Source organism: Phragmites australis, chromosome 10 (assembly GCF_958298935.1).
Source record: "Phragmites australis chromosome 10, lpPhrAust1.1, whole genome shotgun sequence".
NCBI lineage: Eukaryota > Viridiplantae > Streptophyta > Magnoliopsida > Poales > Poaceae > Phragmites > Phragmites australis.
The window spans coordinates 5,473,165-5,499,203 of NC_084930.1; the positions used below are offsets into that span (position 1 = coordinate 5,473,165).

At 45.0% G+C, this 26,039-nt stretch overlaps 3 protein-coding genes across 3 annotated transcripts; all 3 read left to right on the forward strand.

The window, feature by feature from the left end:
* The first annotated feature begins 63 nt into the window (after window positions 1-63).
* LOC133931123 (uncharacterized) lies at window positions 64-25,722 on the forward strand. The gene is made up of 2 exons (XM_062377934.1): window positions 64-195; window positions 25,264-25,722. The coding sequence occupies exons 1-2, from the start codon at window positions 64-66 to the stop codon at window positions 25,720-25,722; spliced, it is 591 nt and encodes a 196-aa protein (XP_062233918.1).
* Window positions 11,590-16,395, forward strand: LOC133930348 (lipoxygenase 2.1, chloroplastic-like). Its single transcript, XM_062376987.1, has 9 exons — window positions 11,590-12,114; window positions 12,370-12,650; window positions 12,741-12,978; window positions 13,776-14,135; window positions 14,224-14,309; window positions 14,459-14,569; window positions 14,672-14,979; window positions 15,081-15,347; window positions 15,457-16,395. The coding sequence occupies exons 1-9, from the start codon at window positions 11,733-11,735 to the stop codon at window positions 16,220-16,222; spliced, it is 2,799 nt and encodes a 932-aa protein (XP_062232971.1). The 5' UTR covers window positions 11,590-11,732; the 3' UTR covers window positions 16,223-16,395.
* LOC133931060 (uncharacterized) lies at window positions 19,144-24,584 on the forward strand. The gene is made up of 7 exons (XM_062377894.1): window positions 19,144-19,174; window positions 21,535-21,647; window positions 21,774-21,914; window positions 22,207-22,410; window positions 22,855-22,941; window positions 23,475-23,586; window positions 24,228-24,584. The coding sequence occupies exons 1-7, from the start codon at window positions 19,144-19,146 to the stop codon at window positions 24,269-24,271; spliced, it is 732 nt and encodes a 243-aa protein (XP_062233878.1). The 3' UTR covers window positions 24,272-24,584.
* Window positions 25,723-26,039: the final 317 nt, after the last annotated feature.

Sequence of the window (26,039 nt, forward strand, 5' to 3'; positions counted from 1 at the left end):
GGGGATTCGCAAAAAAAAAAAAAAATCTCTTGGGGAAAATAGTATATATTTCTTGCTCGTCAGATGGGGCCATTTACACCTATACTGTATCTGCATTCTCTTTATTCAGATCCGTTTGCTAGGGCGATCGCAGTCAAACAAAGCCCAGAATACACAGATGTGCGTGCGTGCATATTTTGCATGTACTACAGTGCGGTATGTTTCTAACCTGATCTAGCTTCGGCAATGCATGGCACGTGTCTTGTGAATATGATGTGTCTTGCCTTATAAAGAATCAACAGGCGTGTCAAAGTTCCATGGGATTGAAGTTGTTACTTTGTGTCACTTTTTTTTATCATTAGATCATATCTAACAACTTGTATATTGTTGTGATTTTAAGCTACGTTGTTGTTTTAGGCGATGAGTTTTCAGGCGATTGGAAATTTGCAAAGTTGTTTTAAGTTTGCAGTGTGTGAAGCATCTAATGTAGTACTCGAGGCGAACTCAAATGGGCTTATTCATCGCTCACAATCTGTAAGTTTGGCTCACATTCGTATTGATTTTACAAGCCTATTAATAGGCAGCATGCATGTACATGAGTGGCACACAAATGGTCAGGAGAAACTCACGCCAACTACACACGGTTAAACCGGATCACAGTAGAGATCGTGAAGACGTGGAGATAGCCTGAAGACTTGGTGTAGACCGTTGCTAACAACCCCCCTCAGCCTGGACGAGGGACGACGTGTAGGTTGTCTCTGAAGTCTTTAAACAGCACAAATGGAAGCCCTTTGGTGAAAATGTCAGCATATTGAGAAGAGGAGGGCACATGCAATACCGTGACATCCCCAAGTGCGACCTTGTCCCGTACAAAATGCAAATCGATCTCCACATGTTTAGTTCGCTGGTGTTGTACGGGGTTTGTAGAGAGGTACATGGCACTCACATTATCGCAGTATACAATAGTTGCACGTCGGAGAGGATGATGTAGTTCTGCAAGGAGTTGCCGGATCCAACAGGTTTCTGAAACTGCATTTGCAATGCCCCTGTATTCTGCCTCGGCACTGGACCTTGAGACTGTCAATTGTCGCTTAGAGGACCAGGATATAAGGTTATCTCCAAGGTACACACAATAACCAGATGTTGAGCGTCGGGTGTCAGAGCACCCGGCCCAATCAGCGTCCGAGTAAGCGACGAGATCGTTAGAGGAGGAACGAACTAGATGCAAGCCAAAGCTAAGTGTTCCACGAATGTAGCGAAGGACACGCTTAAGAAGTTGAAGGTGTGGTTCCCGGGGATTATGCATGAAAAGACATTTGCTGAACGGCATATGTAATGTCAGGACGTGTGAGAGTGAGATATTGAAGAGCTCCAGCTAGTTGTCTGTATTTGGTTGGATTTTCAAGTGGGTCACCATCATTTGCAGATAGTTTGGACTTTGTGTCTATAGGGGTGGTGCAAGCATTGCAATGGGACATGTTGGCATGGGCAAGTATTTCCTGGGCATACTGTTCTTGGTTAAGAAAGAGGCCATCAATGTGACGTGTAACATGAATGCCGAGGAAGTGCTCTAGTGGACCCAAGTCTGACATGGAAAACTCGGTTTGGAGTTTGTTAATGATGGAGTGAAGTAGTGTAGTGGTGTTGGCTGTGAGGATAATATCATCTACATAAAGTAGAAGATATGCGGTATGGTGGTTGCTATGCATGATAAATAATGAAGTGTCAGCCTTAGAAGCCTTGAAGCCGAGGGATGTGAGGAATGTGGTGAACCGAAGAAACCAGGTACGTGGTGCTTGCTTTAGACCGTATAAAGATTTATTGAGCTTGCAAACAAAGGACGGCCTAGTGGAATCAACAAAGCCAGAAGGTTGTTCGCAATAGACGGTTTCGGAGAGGTTACCGTGAAGAAAGGCATTCTTGACGTCGAGCTGGTGAATGGGCCATGATGCCGAGGTTGCAATGCTCAGGATGATGCGCACAGTTGCGGGCTTGACAACAGGACTAAAGGTCTCTGTATAATCAATGTCGTGTTCTTGAGTGAAGCCACGAACCACCCATCTGGCTTTGTAGCGCGCCAATGTACCATCAGGATTCAATTTTCGCCGAAAAATCCATTTGCCCGTCACCACGTTCACACTTGCAGGCCTAGGAACAAGACACCAAGTATTGTTCGACAACAAAGCATTATATTCTTCAAGCATCGCATTGTGCCATTGGGGGTCCTTAAGGGCGTGACAGTATGAGGTGGGAATGTGAGAAGTATTGTGTGAGGCAGCAAGATTAAAGTGCTTTTTGGGTACAAAAATGCCCGTTTTTGCTCTTGTTTGCATGTGATGAGGAGGAGGAACTGGTGTGTGCGCATAGCGCGGTGGCAGGGGTGGGCATGGTGGCGGGGCACGTGGCGGCATGGGAGAGGAGGAAGTGGTGATGGGCGAAAGGGTGCGGGAATCAGGGTGGCCGACCAAGTCAATATTGGAATCAGCGCTTGTGCCTGTGATACGTGACTGGTGTTGTGGCGACGTGCGAGTGGATGGAGGTGAATCGGCACTGATTCCGGGAATGCAGAACCGCAGGGGGGGGGGGGGTCCGGGCAACATAGCTGAGGATGATCTCATTGGATTAGCTGAGGCTGCGTGCTGTGTGAAGCGCGGTGTGGCATAGGGAAAAGTCGCTTCATCAAAAACGACATGGCGACTGAGTATAATTTTCTGAGTGGTCAAATCCAAACATTTGTAACCCTTGTGCTCAGGTGGATATCCGAGGAATAGACAGGGAGTTGATCGTGGAGAAAGTTTGTGTGGGGTGGTGGAAGAGATGTTTGGGTAGCATAAGCAGTCAAAGGTTCGGAGATGCGAATAATTTGGTGGTTGGCCATAGAGAGCGTGATATGGTGTATAAAGACACAGGGGTTTGCAGGGCCGGCGATTGATGAGGTACGTGGCGGTGTGGAGGGCCTCAACCCAAAACTGAGGTGGTAGATTAGCCTGAAAAAGAAGAGTACGGAGCACATCATTGATAGTGCGAATAGAGTGCTCAGCCTTGCCATTTTGAGAGGAAGTATAGGGACAGGAGAAGCGATAGGTGGTGCCACGGTTGGTGAGAAAAGTTTGCAAAGTTGCATTGTCAAATTCACAACCATTGTCACATTGGAGAGACTGTATGCTAGAGTGAAATTGGTTTAGAATGAGCTGATAGAAGTTTTGTATAGTTAATGTGGAGTCAGATTTGTTTCGCAACGGGAATGTCCACATGTAATGGGAGTAGTCATCAAGGAACACAAGGTAATACTTGTAGCCAGTAAAACTTGCAACAGGGGAGGTCCATAAGTCACAGTGCATTATTTGGAATGGAAAGTAGGTACATGAATTAGAAGTAGAGAAGGGCAGCCGCACATGGTGCCCCTTCTGGCAGGCATCACAAAGCGAAGTCTGTGGTATTTTATTGGTACAAGAAATGGAAGATTGTGACAAAAGATGCCCCAAGGACTGCGAGCTAGGGTGACCCAGGCGCCTGTGCCACACCGAAGATGAAGTGGAACTCGCAGAAAGAGCTGCCTCGGAGTTGCACTGTTGAGAACTAAAAGGATAGAGATCACCCTCGCTACTGGACCTCATGATTTCTCTCCTGGTTAGCAGATCGTTGATAGAGAAACCAAACAGATCAAATTCAATAGAACATAAATTATCTTTTGTAAACTTGCGAACGGAGATGAGATTTTTAATCAAATGAGGTGTGTGCAAGACATTAGCAAGGGTGAATTGGCGAGTAGGTGTGTGCAGAGAAGCGGTGCCAGTGCCTAGAATCGGAAGAGAAGACCCATTGCCAACAATAATATGCGAAGAATTATGCTTTGAGGAAGGACAATAGCTGGGTATGTTACCTTGTTCTCCGGTCTTGTGAGAACTTGCGCCTGAGTCTAGCAGCCATTCACCATTGTTGGAGGGTTGGTGAAGAGATGCAGCGTGAAGAGCTTGAAGAAGTCCACTGGTGTCCAAAGACGGAGGGGCCATCGGTGCTAAAGTCGTGGTTGGCTGGTAGAGGGCTGGGTAAGCCTAGCCGGCGTGAGGAGGACGAGTGCCTAGAACGCCAGGGCCAGTTGCGCCGGTCCACGGCGCGCGCCATGCACCATGTGCCAACCAGGACGCAACCACGATTGAGGTAGGGTGACTGACCGCGTCCGCGTCCACGACCCCGGCCCCGATAGCCATTACGGCTGCGACTGCGGTTGCTGTGGAAGTGGGACGACTGGCGATCACCAGGCTCGGTGCGGTACGCACCAGGGTCGACCGGTGCCGGAGAGGAAGCGGATGCGACCAGTGCCGAATCAGTGGAGGCAGGTGATGACATCGAACCTTCTCCCGGCCATCTCCCGGCGGCCCGACCTTCTCGTGCTCCACGGCGTTCAGGTACACATCGAACCTGACGAAGTCCGCGCCGTCCGCTTCGATGCCCTCGACCACCAGCACCTCCTCCACCTCCTGCCGGCTCCGCCGCTTTCCCGGCCGCATCACCTCCGCGCTCACTGGCTCGTCGAGGGTCACCGGGAAGCTCGCGGACTTCAGGTGCTGGCCTCTTTTACGGTTCACGTCAGGGGTGGTGGGCGGGCGCGCGCCGAGCCACGGGAGGCCGACCCCACCGCAAGGGTGAGAAAGAGTATAACATGTGAATATATACATACGTATTTATATGACAATATTTAATTTAATTATATAGATATTTTTCGTATTGCAAGTAAGTATATTAATGTCGTTTGGATGATAACCGTTATATGATGGATCAAGGCAGTGCATGGATGATATCTTGTTGCTGTTGCCGTATTGTCATGTTTAGTTAAGAGTTTAGATGTTGTTAAACTGTTAAGCTTCTTATATTTGTTAAAGATAAATACCTAATTAATCGTAGCTAAATAACTTGTTAAAGCAGTTCACTTGTTGAGATTATTTCAATCGCGCTCTTGCTATCTTTCCAGGTACGCTTTGAGATGACGACAAGCACGCGGGAGGGGTATCAGCACGTTTTTTGCATGTTCACCTCTATCTTTCGATTAGCTATGTGTGATGTCAGATTAACAACCTTTAGTTGTAATGTTGTATGATTGTGTTGTTCGGAACCTTATCCTACTATAGAACACCCATGTATTGTCGGTTCTAAACTGTCTTTCACTGCTGGTTTTAAAACCGGCAGTGTATAAGGAGCAGTGAAAGTCACACCTCTTTCACTGTCAATTGTACAACCGGTAGTAAAGGTGGTTCCAGGAGAGAAAAAAAAGAAACCAAGTCAGCTCGAAATCGAGCCGACACGGCTGCCGCCGCGGCTGTTGCCGCCATTGCTGCGTTTTCAAGACTTCGTACCACCGTTGTGTGAGCTCTGCCACTGTCATGACAACTCAAAAAAGAAAAATCAACACCTCGAACAGATGAACCCATTTTCCCCTTTTGTTCACATCGAACACAAAAATCATGCATTATCGATACATATACAGAAGGCAACACGCAAACATGAAAAAGACACAATTTCTCTAAAAAATCTCGAGTGTTGCAGCATCAACATGCTCCTGGATGTACGTGATCGTGTCGGAGATCACTGTCGCCCTATCGTCCTATATATATCCCAGAGAGAGAGAGCTGGATGTGGGTGGATAAGGCAAAGAAAGAGCTGGATGTGAAGATAAAGCAGAGAGAGCTGGATGTGATTTGCGAGCCAAAAGCCGAGTGGAATGAAATTTCAGGTCCAGGCACTTCTTCACTACCGATTGGTACTATAAACCGGCAGTGAAGGGCATCATTGTGCTTAATTTATCAACCGACAGTGAATCTCCTTGTCACTGTTAGTTGGTAAGCCATATTGACTGATTTTTCTCACGAGGTGTATGGACCGACAGTAAGCATTATCATTGTCGGCTCATTAGTAACCGATAATGATAGGCTGCCATATATAGCCGGTTTTGTAGTAGTTACTAGGATGCTTGATATAATGATAGTATGATATTTTATCTATCTATCTAGCTCTGATGATGTGTCAGTTAAACTTCAAAATACAGAAAAGGTGTTGCTGTATTTTTTTCTTGCTCAGCATGCTTGTAGGTTAGTTTTTTAGCACTTCAGGCTTGTAGTGGCCCCGAAGTGCTACACATGCGAATTGGGTTTTCTATTGTAATCTCAAGGAATTGGTGTCTTCGACAATTAGATATGCAGAACGTGCTTCATCATAGTGTTTTGGAAGAGAAAGTTTGTAGGAGGCAGCCATCAGAATATGAGGATCCCTCTTGACCTGATCAGATGTGTAGGCTTGATAAGGTAGTGTATGGGTTAAAGCAAGCGCCACATGCATGACATTCTTGACTAAGTTTGAAGTTGCAACAACTTGGATTTTCAGCATCAAAACCAGATACTTCACTGTTCATTTATCATCATTGTTAGTTCCTCAGATTATGCAATTGAAGCACTACTTCAGGATCTGATAAATGACTTTGCCCTGAAGGATCCGGGACAACTCCATTATTTCTTAGGCATTGAAGTAAAGAAGACTCAGGATGGCGTAGTCCTATCTCTGGAAAAATATGCATTTGACTTATTGAGTTGGGTTGCTATGGAACACTGCAAATCGGTCAGTACTCCATTATTAACTTTTAAAAAAAATTCTGTTACTAAAGGAGCACCTTTGGGCAGTGATGATTTAACAAGATATAGAAGTATTGTTGGAGCTTTACTATATTTAACGTTGATTCATCCTGATATTGCCTTCTATGTCAATAAGGTTGGTTAGTTTTTACATGCACCAACATCCTTGCATTGGGCAGTTGTAAAAAGATATTGAGATATCTTAAGGATACTTTAAGTCTTGAATCAAGATTAGGTCTAACTCTACTTTGGTAAACGTGTTTTCTGATGCACACGGGGCAAGTTGTTCGAATGATCGAAGATTTACAGGAGGGTTTACAGTCTTTCTAGGATCAAATCTAGTATCATGGAATGCTCGTAAACAAGCTATTGTATCAAGGTCCAATACAGAGGCCTAATACAAATCTCTTGCTAATGCGACGACATAAATGATTTGGGTTTAAACTGTGCTACGAGAACTTGGTATATCCCAGTCAAGTTCTACTTTGTCTCTAGTGTGAAAATCTTGAAGCGAAGTATTTGTCAGCCAATACCATATTTCATGCATAACGAAGCATACCGAGGTTGATTATCATTATGTACATGAACGAGTCAAGTAAGCCTCTGAATATACGGTTTATACCCTATGAAGATCAGGTTTCAGATGGTTTCACGAAACCATTAACTGTTTAGCAACTAGAAGGTTCTATATATGTGCAATCTCAACTTGGAAAATTGTGATTGAGAGAGGCTGTTGAAATAGTTAGTATCTTCAGTTTATATTGTTTTCATCTCGGAAACCATTAACTGTTCGGCAACTAAAAGGTTTTAGGCGTAATTTCAACTTGGAACTTTGTGATTGAGAGAGGTTGTTGAAATAGTTAGTATCTTCAGTTTGTATTGTTGTTATCTCCAAGTGTTAAACCTCTTCTATCTCCAGGAGTAGATAACTTGTATAGCTTCCTTGGAGATCAAGTTGTAGCGTTTAAACTTGAAGATTAGGATGTAATCTTTTTTGCTTTGCAATAGAAGTACACGCGGCCTTCTACTGGAGGTTGCACGCGTACGCTTCCAATATTTTTCTGCAACCTTTGAATGCATGGTCCTTGACTCCAGTTGGTACGTTGCGTACGCAGTATGTATTTGGGTATAATGGGCACGTATGTTATGGCGGTACTTGGTGCTCACAAGGCACGAGCGTACGTATACTAATTCTCGAAAACAATATGCCTTGATGCACCATTCAACACCGACTGCGTGCGTCTTAATTGGATCGTCGGAAAGACCATGGCCGAGCCATCTCCGATCCGAAATCTCAACAGCTCATGTGATCGATAGTATACCGTTCAAAAAAGGTGATCGACTGATAATATAGTGATACGAACTAGCTCGCCGTCGTGTAACATGAATGCACTAGGTAGTAGGTACTATGCATGTATCGTTCCGGGGACGTTTGGAACGTTGCGTGACTGGCACGTTGCACTCGCTGAAATTAATAAATTTGGCACGCATGCGAAGGGACCGATCTAGCTTGATGGTCCTCTCGAGACGAGGCCACCAGAGTGGCAACTGGCAAGCAGTACAGCAGAACCGCATAACAGTATCGGTTGAATAATAATGTTATTATCAATTTTTCATTCAGCATTCTTTAGTTAGCATTAGTAGTCATATATTATTAGTGTTGGGTCTGAGTCTGGCACTAAAAAAGAATTTTTAGTACCGGTTCGTAACTCCACCTGACAATCAAAAAATTCTCAAACCAACAAAAATAAATGAGCCAGCTCGACTTTCGCTCCTACCGTCGCCATGTTCCTATCATCATCACCACTGTATGCTCAAATCGACTTATCTCATCTATACAAATACATCTTACAATCAAATCAACCCATGCTCAAATCTTTTCATCTCATCTATACAAACAAATCAACACAAAGAACACAACACAAGAACAAATCAACTTCATATTATTTTAAATATTTTAGTACACATCTTAGGCTCAAATCAACTCTATCTCAGCCTCAAATCTTCTTATCTAATCCATATGAATAAATCAACTCAAGAACAAATCAATTTCATGTTATTTTGAACATTTTAACACTGCTCGACCCCAGAGGAGGACACCACATGTACGACGGTGCTGATCCCGCTGGCGACGCACCACTGCCAGGTCCTAGAGGAGGACTCATAGGCGTAGATGCCTTCACCGAGGAGAATCACTTACATGTTCTTTATCTGCGCCTTTTCAGCATACCGCTTCTTGGCAAACCTCTTGCCCTTAGCACCGAGCAGCTGCACCGCCACAAAATCAAACAAACACACTTGCAAACATTAACCTCACTATCCTAGTACCATATAGAACACCACAAGAATGACAAAGGAGGGGGCACAATTTCTCCAATTAGGGGCCACCCGCTACCCACCTCCCGGGCCTGCTGCGAGCGCTTGTGCATCTGGCACACCTCGCGCTCGTGCTTCCGCTCCTCGTAATCCAGCAACCGCCCATGGTGCGTGCGCTTCCACTCGTGAGGCGGGGATGAGGGGACTCGGACACTTACCATGGCGCCTATGGAGAGAGAGATAAGGGAGAGAGGGGGGGGGGGCGTTTGAGCGGATAAGAGATGAGCGGACGAGGGAGGAGCGGCTAGAAAATATCAGTCAGGGATGGACATGAGCCAAAAGTGAAATAAAATAAAAATTTATGTCCGTTTATATCAGTGGTGGTTGTAACTCAAACCGGTACTGATAGTCGTATATTAGTACTGTTTTTTAATTACACTGTAGTTCACGTGCAGAGTTAAAAACCGGCGCATATACATTTTTAGTCACGATTTTTATTAAATTGATACTGACAAACGCTATTTTGATATCTTCGATAGTACGGCCGGCCGGTGAGGCGTGAAGTCCATCGCCATCGACGCGCGATGGGGTTGCATTTGCATGCATGCCCTCGCCTAACTGCCGGCGCCACCCGGCATGGTCCCCCGCCACGAAACGACGAGGCGACCGATGACCTCGCCGCGTCGCGTGACACTGACTCCGATCCACTCACCAGCCAGCACTCGGAGCGAGAGTGCATGCGTACGTGCACGGGGTACACGAAGCACCAGCAGGCGGCTGCAGAACCCAAGTTCCAAGTTCTCGATGTTAGTTAGAATTCTATGCAGATGACATGATATACTTTCGTGAAAATCTGAAAGTTACGTCGAGTGTAAGAATTTGACACGCACGGCCGACCGACTAGCTTCGTCATCCGGGCTGACGTCACCGTCCCACGTACGCTGGCCCGACGTAGGTAGCGATGACTACACACCGTGCATGCATGCCTTATTCGATTCGTCGCCGGTGGCCTGGCCCGGCGGCTGCGACATCGCTGTGTGGCGCGGCGCAAGTACGTGTTCCACGCCTCGATATGGGCACGTACGTCGCCGGTGGCTGCGACATCGCTGTGTGGCGCGGCGCAAAGTACGTGTTCCACGCCTCGATATGGGCACGTACGTCGCCGGTGGGCTGGCCCGGCGGCTGCGACATCGCTGTGTGGCGCGGCGCATGTAACGTGTTCCACGCCTCGATACACGCACGTACGTAGGACGTGTTACATACAGCCAAACCAACCTCTGGCCGTTGCAGCCTCTGCCAACATCCACACAGGCCTCATCCACAGATCACACATGCCATTTTACGCGGCCCATGTGCAACAGAAGCGCGCGGCAAATGAAGTCCCCGGGCCGTGAAGGAGCAAGAAAGCACAGGAGTGAGTCCTCTCCTCACCGTTGGGAGAAGGTGTCAACGAATCCGTAAGGAAAAAAGTCATCTAACCCTAAGTTTGATTTTGCGGCCACGTAACACCTGAAGAAAGAAAATATCATTTTAATCCCACCACCTTACAAAACTAGGTCAATCAACTCTACATGGTGGTTTTGAAAGTGGTTTCGTCACCATAGCAGTTAACATGGATGTCAAGTGACGATGATTAAAAAAGTTTTAAATAGTCAAAAATATGTATATATTCATTACTTTTTTCACCTTTCTATTTTTCCCTTAGTCGTTAACATAAAATGACTCCCACTATTTAAGAATAAACAAAAAAGTGGCAGCCACCATGTGGCATCACCTATTATAAAAAGGAAGGTGAAAATAGAATAGGAGAAGAAAATGGTAGGTAAAAAACAAAAACAAATTTCCAACTGTTTATTTTTTCATCACCATGTGGCGGCCACATCAGTTGTCACTGTAAAGAAACCACATCTAAAGCCACCATATATGGTGTCTTGAGCCGGTTTCGCAATGTTAGGGTGTTAAATAGACCTTTTATTCCTCCATAGGGTTATGTGGCTGCACCATTAAACTTTAGAGTAGATGGACTTTTTTCAATCGATAATAACATAACTGTATGCGCGTGGACAATTCCATCCTCTGTAGAGTATCCTCCGTCGCACATCCATATGTACGTGCAAATCAATCCACATAATAGTTCTCTAAGACGATATACCAGCGTTCTATCGACTTTATCTTTGTAGGCAGTAATGATGATTAATCCCATGATACATGGCTAAGTCATTTTCTTCTCTTATTAACATGAGAATATCTAGAGTGCTTGTTATTGCTTGATGGAAGATTGATATATCAAAGATTACTACAGTTGCAGTAAAAAAACTCATATGAAGCTCAATATTTATTTGCGTTGCAATGCACGGGTAGTTATCTAACTATAATAAAGAGAAATGTTGTTACACACAACTATATGTCGTTGTTTTAGTTTTGTCTACAATTCTTTCCGTGTGATTAATTGATCTAATACAGACCACATATTTTCTTTGAGTTTATGTGACCTATTTCGGCTCTTTTTTAATATATATTTAATCAGTAAGGGACAAGACTACTGTTTCTTAAAAACAAATATTTTCTCTTAGTAACGCGACAATTTACTAAGAGACCGTGACTAGTGTGCACACGTATATATACATGCGTCATGCGTACGTGGAAACATAGAAATACACTAGCACGCGTAGAGTTCCATCTACAGGACCCTACCCAGTCTTCTCTATAAATTGGACGCCCAGTGCACGCTCTTTCAAACATCCATCCAATCATCCACCACCCTTCCTTGCCTAAGTTGTATAGCGAAGTAGTAATAACACAGTTTGCCATAATATGCTAACGGCAACGCAACCTCTAGGTGCGGTGCTCACCCCGAGCCATGGCCCTTCTTCCTTCACCAGCACAGTCTCGTCAGGGCGGTGGGCGGCGCCGGCGCCTCGCCGGAGACGGAGCAGCACTCGCCGCACCGTCTCCAAAGTGAGCTGCAGCAGCACCAGCTTGGCCGAGGTCAACGGGCAAGCCGTAGGCACGGTCACCCTCCCGGAACTGATCACCCCCCTGCACGGGCTGCACGAGGAGAAGATCACGATGAAGGCCACGGTGACGGTGCACTTGAAGGATATCAGCTTGTCCGGAGATGCTTTCGATGCGTGGGAACATCTGATTCATCGAAAATGGCTACTCCTTGAGCTTGTCAGCGCCGAGTTGGATCCAGGTGAGAAGCTCCGGCCCCTTTTCTACCTACTGCGTTCACTTTCCTGACCCCTTAAATTGAATTAAGAAGAACGGCCCTCATGCATACAATTCCGAACTAGCCGGTAGACCACAACAGATTCAAATTAAAAGCGAGGTCAAACCAGGTAGGAAAGCATGCAACATATGGCTAATGAGTGCAACACTTGGAATTCATTTTAATTTCAAACAAAGGCAGCGGCATATGGCCTCTGACTCGAATATCTCTTCTCTGCAGAAACGGAGCAGGAGAGGGACACAGTCTCCAGCTCCGCCACGTACTTGCGCCGGGAAGGCACCGATTTTTTCATATACGAGGCCACCTTCACCGTGCCGGCCTCGTTCGGCACCGTCGGCGCCGTGCACGTCGAGAACGACCACCACCGCGACATGTTTATCAGGGACATCAAGGTCTTCCGCGACGGCTACGAGTCGAGCGCCGTCACCTTCCACTGCAACTCATGGATCGTCTACAAGAACGACAACCCCGCCGACAAGCGCACCTTCTTCCCTCTCAAGGTCAACCTTGGCAAACGAAACACTTGTCAAATTGCTTAGATGATCGAGTTTGACATGTGGTTCGTTCATTTCGCGCGTGCGGCGGTGCAGTCCTACCTCCCGTCGCAGACGCCCAAGGGCGTGGAGAGGCTGCGCAAGAGCGAGCTCCAGGCCATCCGCGGGAATGGCTACGGCGAGCGCAGGAAATCCGAGCGCATCTACGACTACGACGTGTACAACGACCTCGGCGACCCCGACCATGACCTCGACACCAAGCGGCCGGTGCTCGGCGGAAAGGAGCACCCCTACCCGCGACGCTGCCGCACGGGCCGCCATCGCAGCAAGACAGGTACGTACGCGAGCGAGCTAAGATGTACTACTAGTTTGTGCTCTCATAGTACATACTTCTGACTATGTATAATTGATACGTTATAACTGAAGTATGTATTACTTTCTGAGATATATATATATTATATATTTATTATATGTCTAGATGTACTGTAGTTTATTCTTATGTTAGTTATTATAAATAATATATATGAACGTAACCTGGGTATCTTTTATAGTCGTAATTATATGATTTTTGTTATGTGATTATAATTTGCTCATCTTTGTGCCCACTCTCAATTACGATCCTAAAAGCAGTATAGTTATGATCTACAAGATATACCAGTTATTACAAATATATAGTCGTAACTATACTGTTTTTGGATCGCAACTGATCCAATTACGATTCCAAAACCAATATTGTTGCGATCCACGAGATATGTCAGTTATTACAAAAGCAATACAATATTGTAACTGTATAACGATTCTAAAACTTCATCAAAATATAATATTTATAAATCTTATTTTATTAAGCGTATTTTTTTTCAACAATATACTTCAAACGAATCGAAAATCGGATATATGATTATAGACATATTGCATTTTAACGATTCGAATCAATCAAAAGAATCTTTATTGCATGCTCTGGTTTGTGAAGTTTGATATGTACATAGCATCAATGGATTGGTTCTCTTGGTTTGTTAACTCACAGAAGATTCCACTAGCTCAACGGTCGTAGTGACACAACGTAAGTCTGTTCTATACTTAGACGCATGATAGAATTTATATACATGGATTTTCTTCTTCGTGCTTATGCAGATCCGTTGTCGGAGGTGCGGACCGCCAAGGGGGAAATCTACCTGCCCCGGGACGAGGCGTTCTCGGAGCGCAAGGACCGGGCGTTCAACACCAAGCTGACCTTGTCGGGGGTGCACGCGATTTGCACGAGTACCAAGACGTCGGAGCACCAGAACCTGAGCTTCCCCTCCTTGGCGGCGATCGACGCGCTGTTCGAGGACGGCTTCAGGAACCAGCCGCCGGAGAAAGAGGGGGACCTGGCGAGCTTCTTCATCTCCCTGATCGACAAGGAGCTGCACCACCTCCTCAAGGGTGAAGCGGCGGAAGTTGTCGAGGAGATACGCAGAGTCTTCAAGTTCGAAACGCCGGAGATTCACGACAGTACGTAGAGATCGCCATGCTTCATTGCGGAGTAGTGCCCGTTGGTTGAAATTGCAGACTCACGAGTGCGTGTTGAAATTGATTGCAGAGGACAAGTTTGCATGGTTCAGAGACGAGGAATTCGCGCGAGAAACCCTTGCAGGGATGAACCCAATGAGCATCCAACTAGTCACGGCACGTTCTTGTCACCGTACACACTAGATTCAAATTGGATTCGTTACTCCACTCAGTCCACTGGTTTATCTTTTTCTCCAAAAAAAATATTTCGTCATTGTTCTCAACACCATCGTCACCGGCGTACGTGTTACCATGAAAATTTGCAGGAGTTCCCTATTGTCAGCAAGCTCGACGAGGAAACCTACGGCTCGAGGGAGTCTCTTATCACCAAAAAGCTGATCGAAGAGCAGATAAACGGGATCATGACAGCTGAGGAGGTGATCAACGAACAAGCATGATTTTTTTTTCTCAAAAACACAAAATAACGAACAAGCATGATTACTAATTGGGGCAACTGTGACACTGTAATAATTGTACAGGCCGTTAAGAACAAGAAGCTGTTCATGCTGGACTACCACGACATGCTCCTGCCTTACGTGCATGCGGTGCGCGAGCTGGATCACAGGACGCTGTACGGCTCGCGCACGCTCTTTTTCCTGACCAAGGACGGAACACTCCAGCCGATCGCCATCGAGCTGACGAGGCCCAAGTCCCCGACCAAGCCGCAGTGGCGCCAGGTCTTCACGCCGGGGTCGGACGCCAGCGTTACAGGATCCTGGCTGTGGCAGCTCGCCAAGACCCATGTCCTGGCTCACGACACCGGCTACCACCAGCTTGTTAGCCACTGGTAGTTAACGACTAAGTTGAATTTCCTGCAGTAATCACATCACATAGGCTTCTATAATTAATATAGCTCATCCATGCATGCGTCGAACGGTTGTTCGTCAGGCTGAGGACACACTGCTGCGTTGAGCCGTACATCATCGCGGCGAACCGGCAGCTGAGCCAGATGCACCCTATCTACCGGTTGCTGCACCCGCACTTCCGGTTCACGATGGAGTTGAACGTCCTGGGGCGCGATTTACTCATCAGTGCGAATGGAGTCATCGAGAGCACCTTCTCGCCGGGGAAGTACTGCATGGAGCTCAGCTCAGCGTTTTACGACAAGTTGTGGCGGTTCGACATGGAGGCGCTGCCGGCCGATCTGATCCGAAGGTAACGGAATTAACATGATGACGAACCGAGTCCAACTGATCTCAGTTGGGAAACGTTCCACCTAAATGCTCATTAGACATCGTCATCTGATGCTTTGATGGAATTCAAGGGGCATGGCGGTCCAAGGGAAGGATGGCAAGCTGGAGCTGAGCATAGAGGACTACCCGTACGCCAATGACGGCCTGCTGGTGTGGGACGCCATCAAGGAGTGGGCGTCAGACTACGTGAAGCACTACTACCCGTGCGCGGCGGACATCATCTGCGACGAGGAGCTCCAGAGCTGGTGGACGGAGGTGCGCACGAAAGGCCACGAAGACAAGAAGGACGAGCCGTGGTGGCCGAAGCTGGACAGCCGCGAGAGCCTGGTCCAGGTCCTGACCACCATCATGTGGATCACGTCGTGCCACCACGCAGCGGTGAACTTCGGCCAGTACCCCTTCTCCGGGTACTTCCCGAACCGCTCGACCATCACCCGGAGGAACATGCCTTCGGAGATGGGCGGCGAGGACATGCGCGCGTTCCTGGAGGATCCGGAGAAGGTGCTACTGGACACATTCCCGTCCCAGTACCAGAGCGTCACGGTCTTGACGATACTGAACGTCCTGTCGTCGCACTCGCCGGGAGAGGAGTACCTGGGCACGCACGCCGAGCCGGCGTGGCTCGCGGAGGGACAGATCAAGTCGGCGTTCGAGAAGTTCAAAGGGAGCATGATGGATATCGCAGGGCAGATCGACGAGTGGAACAAGGACCCGAACCGGAAGAACCGGCACGGCGCCGGCGTGGTGCCGTATGTGCTGCTCAAGCCGTCCGACGGTGACCCCAAGGACAAGAAATCGGTGATGGAGATGGGCATCCCGAGCAGCATCTCCATGTGAGCTGAGGTCTGCCCCAAAATCGGTGATGGTGATGTCTTGTCGACCGTTTATATATACTTGTTGTGTCCATAATTCTGCAAAAATCGATGATCTGGTGCTGTGCAGTGTGCTCAACCTGCCATCAGAAAATAAAAGAACCCGGTCGGCGTCTTTCTGCCACTGCTTCCTTTGAACCTCGGCTCCAACTTTTAGAAAGCACGTCTCACTCACTGGGGAGTCGGGTGATCACGCTTGTTCCCAGTTCCCACGACTCGCAACTCCGTCGAATCAACACGCTGGGTCGAGCTCGAGCCAGCCGGCTCCTCTCCGATTCCTCGTCCGGCGCCACAGCGCAATTCAGCAAACTGCGAGATGGGATCATGGCCTCATGGCAGCAATGCCGCGATCGCGGCTCACGCGCCGGCCGGCCTGGCTAGCTCCCTCCTCTTCTTCCACTGGACGAGGTCTCGTGCCCTCGCGAGCCGCGTGATCTCAGTTTCTCCTCCTGGGTCGCCTCCCCGCTGAGCTGCGCTTCTGCTACTAGGCTGGGCAATATAAAGTATTTCGCCTGGGCCACGGATTACCGTAGAGGCCTAGGTCAAAATGCAAGGAGATGCAGGAGATCACCTCAAGAGAAAAGCATGCGCCAGCTGCCGTTCTTGAAGTCAGCCTCAAGATGGTTGGTGGTATTCATGTTGTGTGTAGTCACCAATTCGCACAATCACCGGTCCCGGTCACCACACATAACAACACAAATACATGATAAATACTAGCAAACTCTCGACCATGTGCCCAAGTGGCAAAATTGGGCGGTTTCGGAAATAAAGTGCCTTGATAGAGCAACAACAATTATCATTTCCTATGAACTTCTAAGACTGAAGATTTCATGAGGACTAGACAACAATGTGGGAAAGGGAGACACCAGGAATCCAAGTTGCGCCGGTTTTCTTTGCCCTTCATTCTTCTGGGTGAAGGATGGCCTTACTTGTTGTATACCACAAGCTTTTCTCCAATAGCTAGCAAGCGGCGGAAGTTGGTAACTACGCAGTATACCGGTGATGGCAATGGATGTGGACTTGTGTCTTATTTCAGAGAGTAGTTATACTGCAACCGTGGACGCTGCCTTGGGCGAAAACCACTACTGGCTGCCTTGGTGGCACCCAAGGATGCATGATTTGGGTGTCCTGCAACAGCCAACAATAGTTGAATCTTCCTTCTGAACCAACAAAAGACAATGGATATGGGATGGGAATGTACTTGATTATAGGGTTTAGAAAATTACAAGGCTAGGCAACGGGACATATTACGATTGGGCTATAAAATACCGCAGGGGCCTATGCCAACATTGATAATTAGGCCTGTTTTGGGGGTCCAAATTAAAGGAGAGACAAGGGATCAATCATTCTTGGTTTGAAATGAAAAAAAAAATGCTTGGTTTGAAAGAAAAAAAATCATGTGCCTATCTTTCTTGAAGTCATCTTTAGATACTTCATCTGGTTGGTGGCATTTATATTGTGTAATCACCAATGAACACAGTAACCTGCCGCCAGACATACAGCAAAATATGGTCACGACTCATGACATATACCGACACCAATATATATCGAGCATCTGCGCTTGGCTACGCCGAAATGGCAAGATAGGGTTCCCTTGATAGTGAAGTGGCACGCAAGATAGGGCAAACAACCATTCTCATCTTTTCTTCTGTAAAATTCTACTTGGACCAGAGATGGAGGTTGGTGTGAGTATATGGTGGCGTGGGAACGAGAGACGTCGGGAAATCAAGTTATGCTTCTTAGCTTTTTTCATTCATTTTTTTTTTTTTTTTTTGCTGAAATAGATCAGAGAGTTCTTCTGACATACTCTTACGAAGGAGTGACGCACCAGCAATGAACAGCATGCACAACCGCACGGCTTGCCAACTGAGCTATGGCTCATCCTCTGTTTTCTTCTTTCATACTTTTGGGAGAAGGGTATCTCTTTATAAAGCATCATCTTCTATGATGAGTTTTTTCGCTGTTTGTCCAACTTCATCCACGCAGAAAGCGGCGTTTACCGGTAAACCATGCAGTGTATCTTTGTTGGCTATGGGTTTGGGGCTCTACTGCTCTAGCCTCTGGTGATCGATGCCCTGTAATGCACAAGAACATGCATTGTGTTTACTAGATCCTCTTGGTTAACGGATCCTAGATACGTTCTAGACACCACGTATTCCAACTTACAGATCAGTTAGTACAGAACGTAAATGCAAGACGTATTAGACCACTTCTCAACTTACAGTGTAATATTAGATAATCGGCACTCCTATTATAAAGAAAATCTTTCGACACTTCGAAAGCCGACTATGCTACATGGCCTCTTTTTCACTATGGAAAGGCCGAAAGGTGCTACATGCACACCGACAAACAACATGTTCTCTAGATACCAAAAGTCAACATGCTTTAGTTGGCAGTATACTCTTTACTCGGTTATGGAGTATCGATTAACATCTATTTTTATAATTTTCCTAATTTAGGTATTATTTATGTAATTTTATTAAACTAATATTATTTCAAAAAATCTCAGATGCAAGCTCCTAGTTTGTAAGCAGTACTGTTCATGGCCAATTAGCTTGTGACATGTGTCCGTGGCAGTAGCTAACTGGCTCATGAGTTGCCATTAAACTGATCGTTAGTCAGTTCGAAGTCCAGCAGCCGTTATGCAGTTCGTAAGTAGTATGTTCACCGAACTGGATTAACACTAGCGGATTTGGACAATGCCGGGATGGACACGGAGGCTTGGCGGAAATATAGCTAGGCCAAAGTGTTCACGACCTCCGCATTTAACTTTTTAAAATAAAAAAGAAGGTGCCTCCACATCCGAATTTGTCCAGATTGAGCTGATTTAGTTCCACAGGTTTGAGTGCTGCCAAACCATAAATTATTCCATTTTCTAGGAGGTAGATGGCGGCTGGCCCGTCCTGTTCTAATGGAGGTAGATGCCATGAACAGACTGTTTATGGTGATAGGTTCGTGAGTAGTATGTTCCAATAGCAGCGACGCTACAGAAATGCCTAGCCTCTTCTTACATTTGTGCGATATAGAGAAGGCACCTTGTCCCTGTTCGGTTGTCGAATCTGTTGGGAAAAATGTCTGAGCTCTGAGATATTCAAACGATGTATTATAGTATTATTATAGCGATTACGGTATCTCAATTATCATATCATAGGTAAAAAGTGAAATATTCAAAATACCCTCTTATACACATAATTGTAACATAATATCTTAAAAGTATGATGGAAATTTTTTATATCTATAAAATAAGGTCTTAGAGGACAGGGGAAGAGGACTCGAGGTTCTTCACCCATTACATCAACTCTGTTCTCTCACTCTACTTTCAGCTCTCAATTCATCATAACCTTGTGCCTCCTTGTTGAAAGATACTCTCGTCGGGGATAGGATAGTCGTACAGATATGATTTTGAACTATTTTATATACCATAGTCGTTGGAATAACTCGCATTATCTTGTGGTCCATCATGGCCACCCTGTATGACATGTCTTTGTGAGAATAAGGCACCATGGTCCTCGTCCTATATGATATGTGTGACTCTCACCAGTGAATTACGAGGGAGCAACGGCAGAGGATGGACATGGAGGAGCACCGCCTCCTTGATCATCATCGTCATCACTATCTGTCTTTGAGTTGCTGTCATTAGACTCCTAGTAAGTTGGGCTCGTTGAGGCACTATCCATGCTCTTATCGTTTTGCACTTGCCTTTTGCCTTTACCCTTAATCTTTTTACTCTTCTTTGGATGCGCAAATTGCTTCTTCCTCTTTCTCATGCATGTGTCACCTACCACTTTAGCAGCCCGTTGTTGTAGTCTGCCGTTGAAAATTATGTTAGTTCACTATATCTGTCACCATGTGAGTTGGCAAGCATCGTTAGTGTAGGTACAGACGAATCGTTAGTGTAGGTCCCACATCATTGACTACTGCTCTTATCTCCTGGATAAACGAATCAACCAAATAAATATGCAACAATTGCACTACCAACTCAACAAAACAATGTACCTTGTTCAAATACTTGTCATCTTGGTTGTAGCCTGTCACATCTATGGACTTGTGAAAAAGCATACAACCATTGCAATATAAAAGAAAATTAATAATACTCATGTGTGTTGGTCCAGTCCAAGAATCACATATGATGGTCACACCATACTTTGGTCATTTTAGCTTTCACTTGTCAAATATCTTCTTCAATGCATTCTCATTCTTGCCCAGTTACTTACCATCTATATCTCGACCAGTTGAAAATTGGACACCCTCTCCTATTATAGAACAAATGGTCATAAGTTAAAAAGAAAGAAATATAACAACAATAAAATTTATTACAAACTTTATCACTCACCCCATTTCTGTGTTTCTTTCACTGCAGTAACAAAGAATGCATCACCCTCCCTTCTACCAGGAATACCTAAAGTGTGAAAAACTTTGGACCATGCCAAACCAATAGCTGCCTTTGCATTATTTCCCTTCGCACTCTATGACCCGGTGTCAATCCTCTGCTGCACAGGGGCTTTTGCTACAGCAACATTGTAATCCCTGACACTTGGTAGCTCCCTAGTCGAAGATGCCCTCCTAAGTATCATCTTTAGAATATTGCCTCCTTTGGCATTTTCACTACCACCTTCATGCTCGTAGGAATCACTTGCCCTCCTTCTGAACTCTTCCTCCTCCCTAGACTGAGTCATGGCACGCTACACATATTCCTCTTCCGTCTCATCATTATCACTTATCAAATCTACGTGGGCAGCTGCCTCTTGCCTCCGAAGCCTCTGCTCGGACCTTCCCTTCCTCTTATATCTTGCCCTATCAAGCTCATGCCTGAAGTAATCACACACATCTGGAGGCACTCTATCACAACTTATAACATTCAATCTGCGCCCTGCCAAATGTTATTTCAACCTTGTGACACCACCGCCTTTCTTTTTCTTCTACTGTAATTGCACCTAAACTATGGGGCCAAGTTGTCCCCGTACTTCCACACAATATCTCTATCTGTTATCTATTACTACAAAACAACATATATCATCCTATTAGCACTCCACATATTCCAACATCGAGTAAACATTGACCAAAATCAACAACTAGGCGCTAACCAACGCTTACGGACACTGGCCAACCCTAACAACCTAAAAACCCTACAACCTAAAAACCGACCATAACCAACACTACCTAGTTTGTATTTTTGTACCCCCAAAATAAATCGTTAATTAAATAAAAAACTTGCACTTTTATACGCTTCAACTTCCTAGCTTCTCGCTAGCGTGGCATACGGCAGAGGCAACTAAGCTGCCAAATTCATCGTATTCGGCAACTCTGTTGTCTACATTTTAGGCCCACTTAAGTATGCTACTGTCTATGGATGTTCTGACACTACCATTGTTCTTGGTGCTGTTGGTAAGGTATGTATATATTTTACAATCCACAATATATTTCTGTTTGATATTGTATACAGTATGTAAGAGTATGCGATTCTTGGATAACTTTATATTCCAATGCATTTTTTTATAAGAGTTCCGTGTTGTCAGGTGGTAAAAGTGGAGCATTGTGAACGAGTGCAAATTATTGCAGCTTCGAAACGAATTTGTATTGCCAATTGTCGTGAATGTATCTTTTACTTGGGAGTAAATCACCCACCACTAATTGTGGGGGACAACCATAAATTACAAGTGAGTTTTGCTCTTCATCTGTGAACTTTCCTCATCAGATGATTTGTATCGGACTATCGGTGTATGCCACTAGGATAAATAACATTATGGACAGTTGTAAGGGAAAAGTTAGCAGGATATAGTCATATAGATACTCAGGAAGAAGCTAACTGTATACAATAACAACATCAACAGAGCCTTTTTGTTATTGAACCCAAGTTTGATTTTGATTTGAAGAAGTTCTCTGCTTCAACATGGCAACAAATGCACTTTAAGTTCCAACAGCTTGAATACTTACTTTGTATTGTAACAGGTTGCTCCATTTAATACTTATTATCCTCAACTGGGGGAGCATTTGGCACAAGCTGGTGTGGATCCTAATGTCAACAAGTGGGACCAACCTTTTGTATTGGGAGTTGTGGATCCACATGATTCATTATCTCATCCTGCTGGGGTTTCTGATGTCCAGTCCGAGTCTGCCACTTGTCTAGACCCAGATCTATTCACAAACTTTTTGGTACGCCAGCTGTATGTTACTTTCCTAGATCATTGCAGCCTGGCAAGAGAATTGAATAAAACTCCATGAATTCAATTTGTTGGTGTGTGGCAATTGCATGTGATGTCTTGCTTATTCTGAGCGGATGTCTTGTTTAAATTTGTTGGTGTGTGGCAATTGCATGTGATGCATCTGCATTAATAAGGTTACTACTCATTTTTCTTGTAGTATTCATTGTGTCTATAGCAGCTGTAGTAAGAATTAAGAAGTCATTTTAGCATACTTAGTTGTCACTAGTTGGTTAATAAATTGACAGCATTTTACTTTCCACAAATCCCCCCAGCTGAATCTGGATCATTATAGGTTGTGTTGCGCTTATAAAAATCCAACATTTGATACATTTTAAATGGCTGTGTGTTTTTTTCTTTCAACAAAAAAGTGACAGTCTAGCTATTTTCTCTGCAGATTCCTAGTTGGTTTGAGGCACAAGGGCCTACCAAATACAATCCATTTGCATTACCTGAAGTTTATTGGGCATCCCAAAGGAAAAAGGTATATATGTCTAGCGATATTTAGGTCAGGACAGGCTTATTCTGGTGTGGGAGACTATTGCGTCATTATATAAGACAGTTATCTTTGACGTAACTATGTGAGATTGAGGGATTTGATTAAAACAAGCATATGTTGTTTATATATTTAACGATATTCATAGAATAAAATATTCATACGCTTAAGGATCTAGAAAGATGCAAGTTATGAATGTAAGTTCAATCTAATACAAGGATCGTGTCGGTAAATTTATCTTATTTGTTTGAGTTTTTTTTCCTTATTCACTACTCTTATTTGACTACTCTAATTTAAGCAGCATTATGATTTAAAACGAAATAAATATATAAATCCCGCCAGAGGTGGGACACATAAGGTTGGATCGATGGATTCAATGACCCCAATGTTATCATCAACAGCGTGATTAGAGTTCTCTCCATTTTATTGTCTAGTACTTTCTAGTAACATATCCCTGAGCAATATCATGTAGAAAAAACTATTTGTGTCTTTCTGAAATTTAACTTACTGTACATTTTCAGCATGCTTCTCTGGAAGATATTCAAAAGAATATTCGGGAACTGGAGATCGATGATAACCGGAAGAAAGAATTGGCATGTGCCCTTCATGCTCAATTCAAGGACTGGTTATATGGTAAGTTATTCATATATCCATGTAACTGCAATGATAGATTAGTGTTTGTACGGTTTTTCATTTTTACTTATCTGTGTCCTTCCAGTTTTGTTGTGTCCCCTACATCTCACTATCTAGTTGTTTTGAGGTTTTGTTGTTTTTCTTTAGTTGGTTCACCATGTAACATTGGGTCAAGGTTGGTTGGTAGGCCTGTTGTGGCTCCGTGCTAGAATTTTTTCCTATCCTGTGCAGTTGATTGCTTACAAATTATGCGGCTATCACTAGTACCTACCACCCAGAAAATATACTGGATTCAGGACTTGTCGAGTTCTGGATTTGTGAAACTGGGGCAGGACTACTGTGGGGACATCCTTAAGATGGTTAGAGGCTTGATTGTTGTTTCATCATTTCTGAATTATACATTCAAATATTAAATACATTAATTCACAAGTGTCAAGGTCGGTTCGTATGATCTTCATTGACTACTTCAGAAGTTGTAAACTCAGCCCAGTGATTAGTAGTTTAGTACGAGTGACAATTTCAATTGGTTCTTTTCACTTTCCACTTTACACCGTTGGATTCTTGTCTATTATTAATGTTTATTCACTTGAGCTTGAATGAGATGTTTGAGTGACTATTAACGATTCCGAATCTTGTTTCAGCTTCAGGCAATATCCGCCAGCTTTACTCTTTGCAAATTGAATAATGTGCATCTGCAAGATTGTGTATCCTTCACCCAAGTTCCTTCAGCGGTTCAATTCCTTTCCTTCAAAGTCGAAACGCTAAATTCAAGCTGACTTTACGTTGACTGTGCTGGTTCCACATGGTCTTTCAGCCTGTAGTGTTTGTCGAAGGAAGAATGTAAAAAATGTACCGCCTATTTTTTTCTAATTATTTTTTATCACTTCCCCTTTTCGTTGGTTGTACGATTGGTGCAAAAGGCACTCATCTTCGATTTTGTTGGCTTCATATTTATTTCCTTCATAAGATTTACTAATAGTGGTTACTCAATTCTGTCTTGGGGGTTTGCAAAAAAAAAAAAAACTCTCTTGGGGAAAATAGTATGTATTTTTTGCTCGTCAGATGGGGCCATTTACACCTATACTGTATCTGCATTCTCTTTATTCAGATCCGTTTGCTAGGGCGATCGCAGTCAAACTAAGCCCAGAAATACACGATGTGCGTGCGTGCATTTTTTGCATGTACTACAGTGCGGTATGTTTCTAACCTGACCTAGCTTCGGCAATGCATGGAACGTGTCTTGTAAATATGATGTCTTGCCTTATAAAGCACCAACAGGCGTGTCAAAGTTCCATTGGGATTGAATTTGTTACTTTGCGTCACTTTTTTTACCATTAGATCAACATCTAACAACTTGTATATTGTTGTGATTTTAAGCTACGTTGTTGTTTTAGGCGATGAGTTTTCAGGCGATTGGAAATTTGCAAAGTTGTTTTAAGTTTGCGGTGTGTGAAGCATCTAATGTAGAACTCGAGGCGAACTCAAATGGGCTTATTCATCGCTCACAATCCATAACGTATGTAGTATATTCACCAGGCTTTTTAAAGCACATTATACTCACTAGGCTTCTCACGGTACCTAAGCGTGCAAAGCAAACGAGAATCCTCCGAAAATCATCAACGCAACATGCTGTTTGTTTACGCTGTAATCTCACTCCGCCATGAACACTATTCGCAGGCTTCCGATTCTCACGCCTTCCCTCCCACGGGCACCAACGTCACGGTCACACTGTCGTCTCCCCTCGGCGCCCAGGTCCTGAAGAGCTCGCTCTGCGCCACCCTCATGCTGGTCTCCACCACCTTGCCCTCCATGCCGGGGTGCTTCAGGGACACGAAGCTCCCGGCCATCTCCCGCCCGCCCGGTGGCCCGACCTTCTCGTGCTCCACGGCGTTGAGGTACACATCGAACCTGACGAAGTCCGCGCCGTCCGCTTCGATGCCCTCGACCACCAGCACCTCCTCCACCTCCTGCCGGCTCCGCCGCTTTCCCGGCCGCATCACCTCCGCGCTCACTGGCTCGTCGAGGGTCACCGGGAAGCTGGCGGACTTCAGGTGCTGGCCTCTTTTACGGTTCACGTCAGGGGTGGTGGGCGGGCGCGCGCCGAGCCACGGGAGGCCGACCCCACTGCAAGGGTGAGAAAGAGTATAACATGTGAATATATACATACGTATTTATATGACAATATTTAATTTAATTATATAGATATTTTTTCGTATTGCAAGTATATTAATGTCGTTTGGATGATAACCGTTATATGATGAATCAAGCCAGTGCATGGATGATATCTTGTTGCTGTCGCCGTATTGTCATGTTTAGTTAAGAGTTTAGATGTCGTTAAACTGTTTAAGTTTCTTATCTTTGTTAAAGATAAATACCTAATTAATCGTAGCTAAATAACTTGTTAAAGCAGTTCACTTGTTGAGATTATTTTAATCTCGCTCTTGCTATCTTTC

Excerpts from the sequence above, each read along its gene's own strand:
- LOC133931123 (XM_062377934.1), top strand. The coding sequence starts at position 64 with ATGGGGCCATTTACACCTATACTGTATCTGCATTCTCTTTATTCAGAT. Across the intron at positions 196-25,263 it reads TTTGCATGTACTACAGTGCG|GCTTCCGATTCTCACGCCTT; the intron begins GTATGTTTCTAA and ends CACTATTCGCAG.
- LOC133930348 (XM_062376987.1), top strand. The coding sequence starts at position 11,733 with ATGCTAACGGCAACGCAACCTCTAGGTGCGGTGCTCACCCCGAGCCAT. Across the intron at positions 14,310-14,458 it reads TGAGCATCCAACTAGTCACG|GAGTTCCCTATTGTCAGCAA; the intron begins GCACGTTCTTGT and ends GAAAATTTGCAG. Across the intron at positions 14,570-14,671 it reads GGATCATGACAGCTGAGGAG|GCCGTTAAGAACAAGAAGCT; the intron begins GTGATCAACGAA and ends ATAATTGTACAG.
- LOC133931060 (XM_062377894.1), top strand. The coding sequence starts at position 19,144 with ATGGCGGCTGGCCCGTCCTGTTCTAATGGAG. Across the intron at positions 19,175-21,534 it reads CCCGTCCTGTTCTAATGGAG|CTGCCAAATTCATCGTATTC; the intron begins GTAGATGCCATG and ends GAGGCAACTAAG. Across the intron at positions 22,942-23,474 it reads GGGCATCCCAAAGGAAAAAG|CATGCTTCTCTGGAAGATAT; the intron begins GTATATATGTCT and ends GTACATTTTCAG.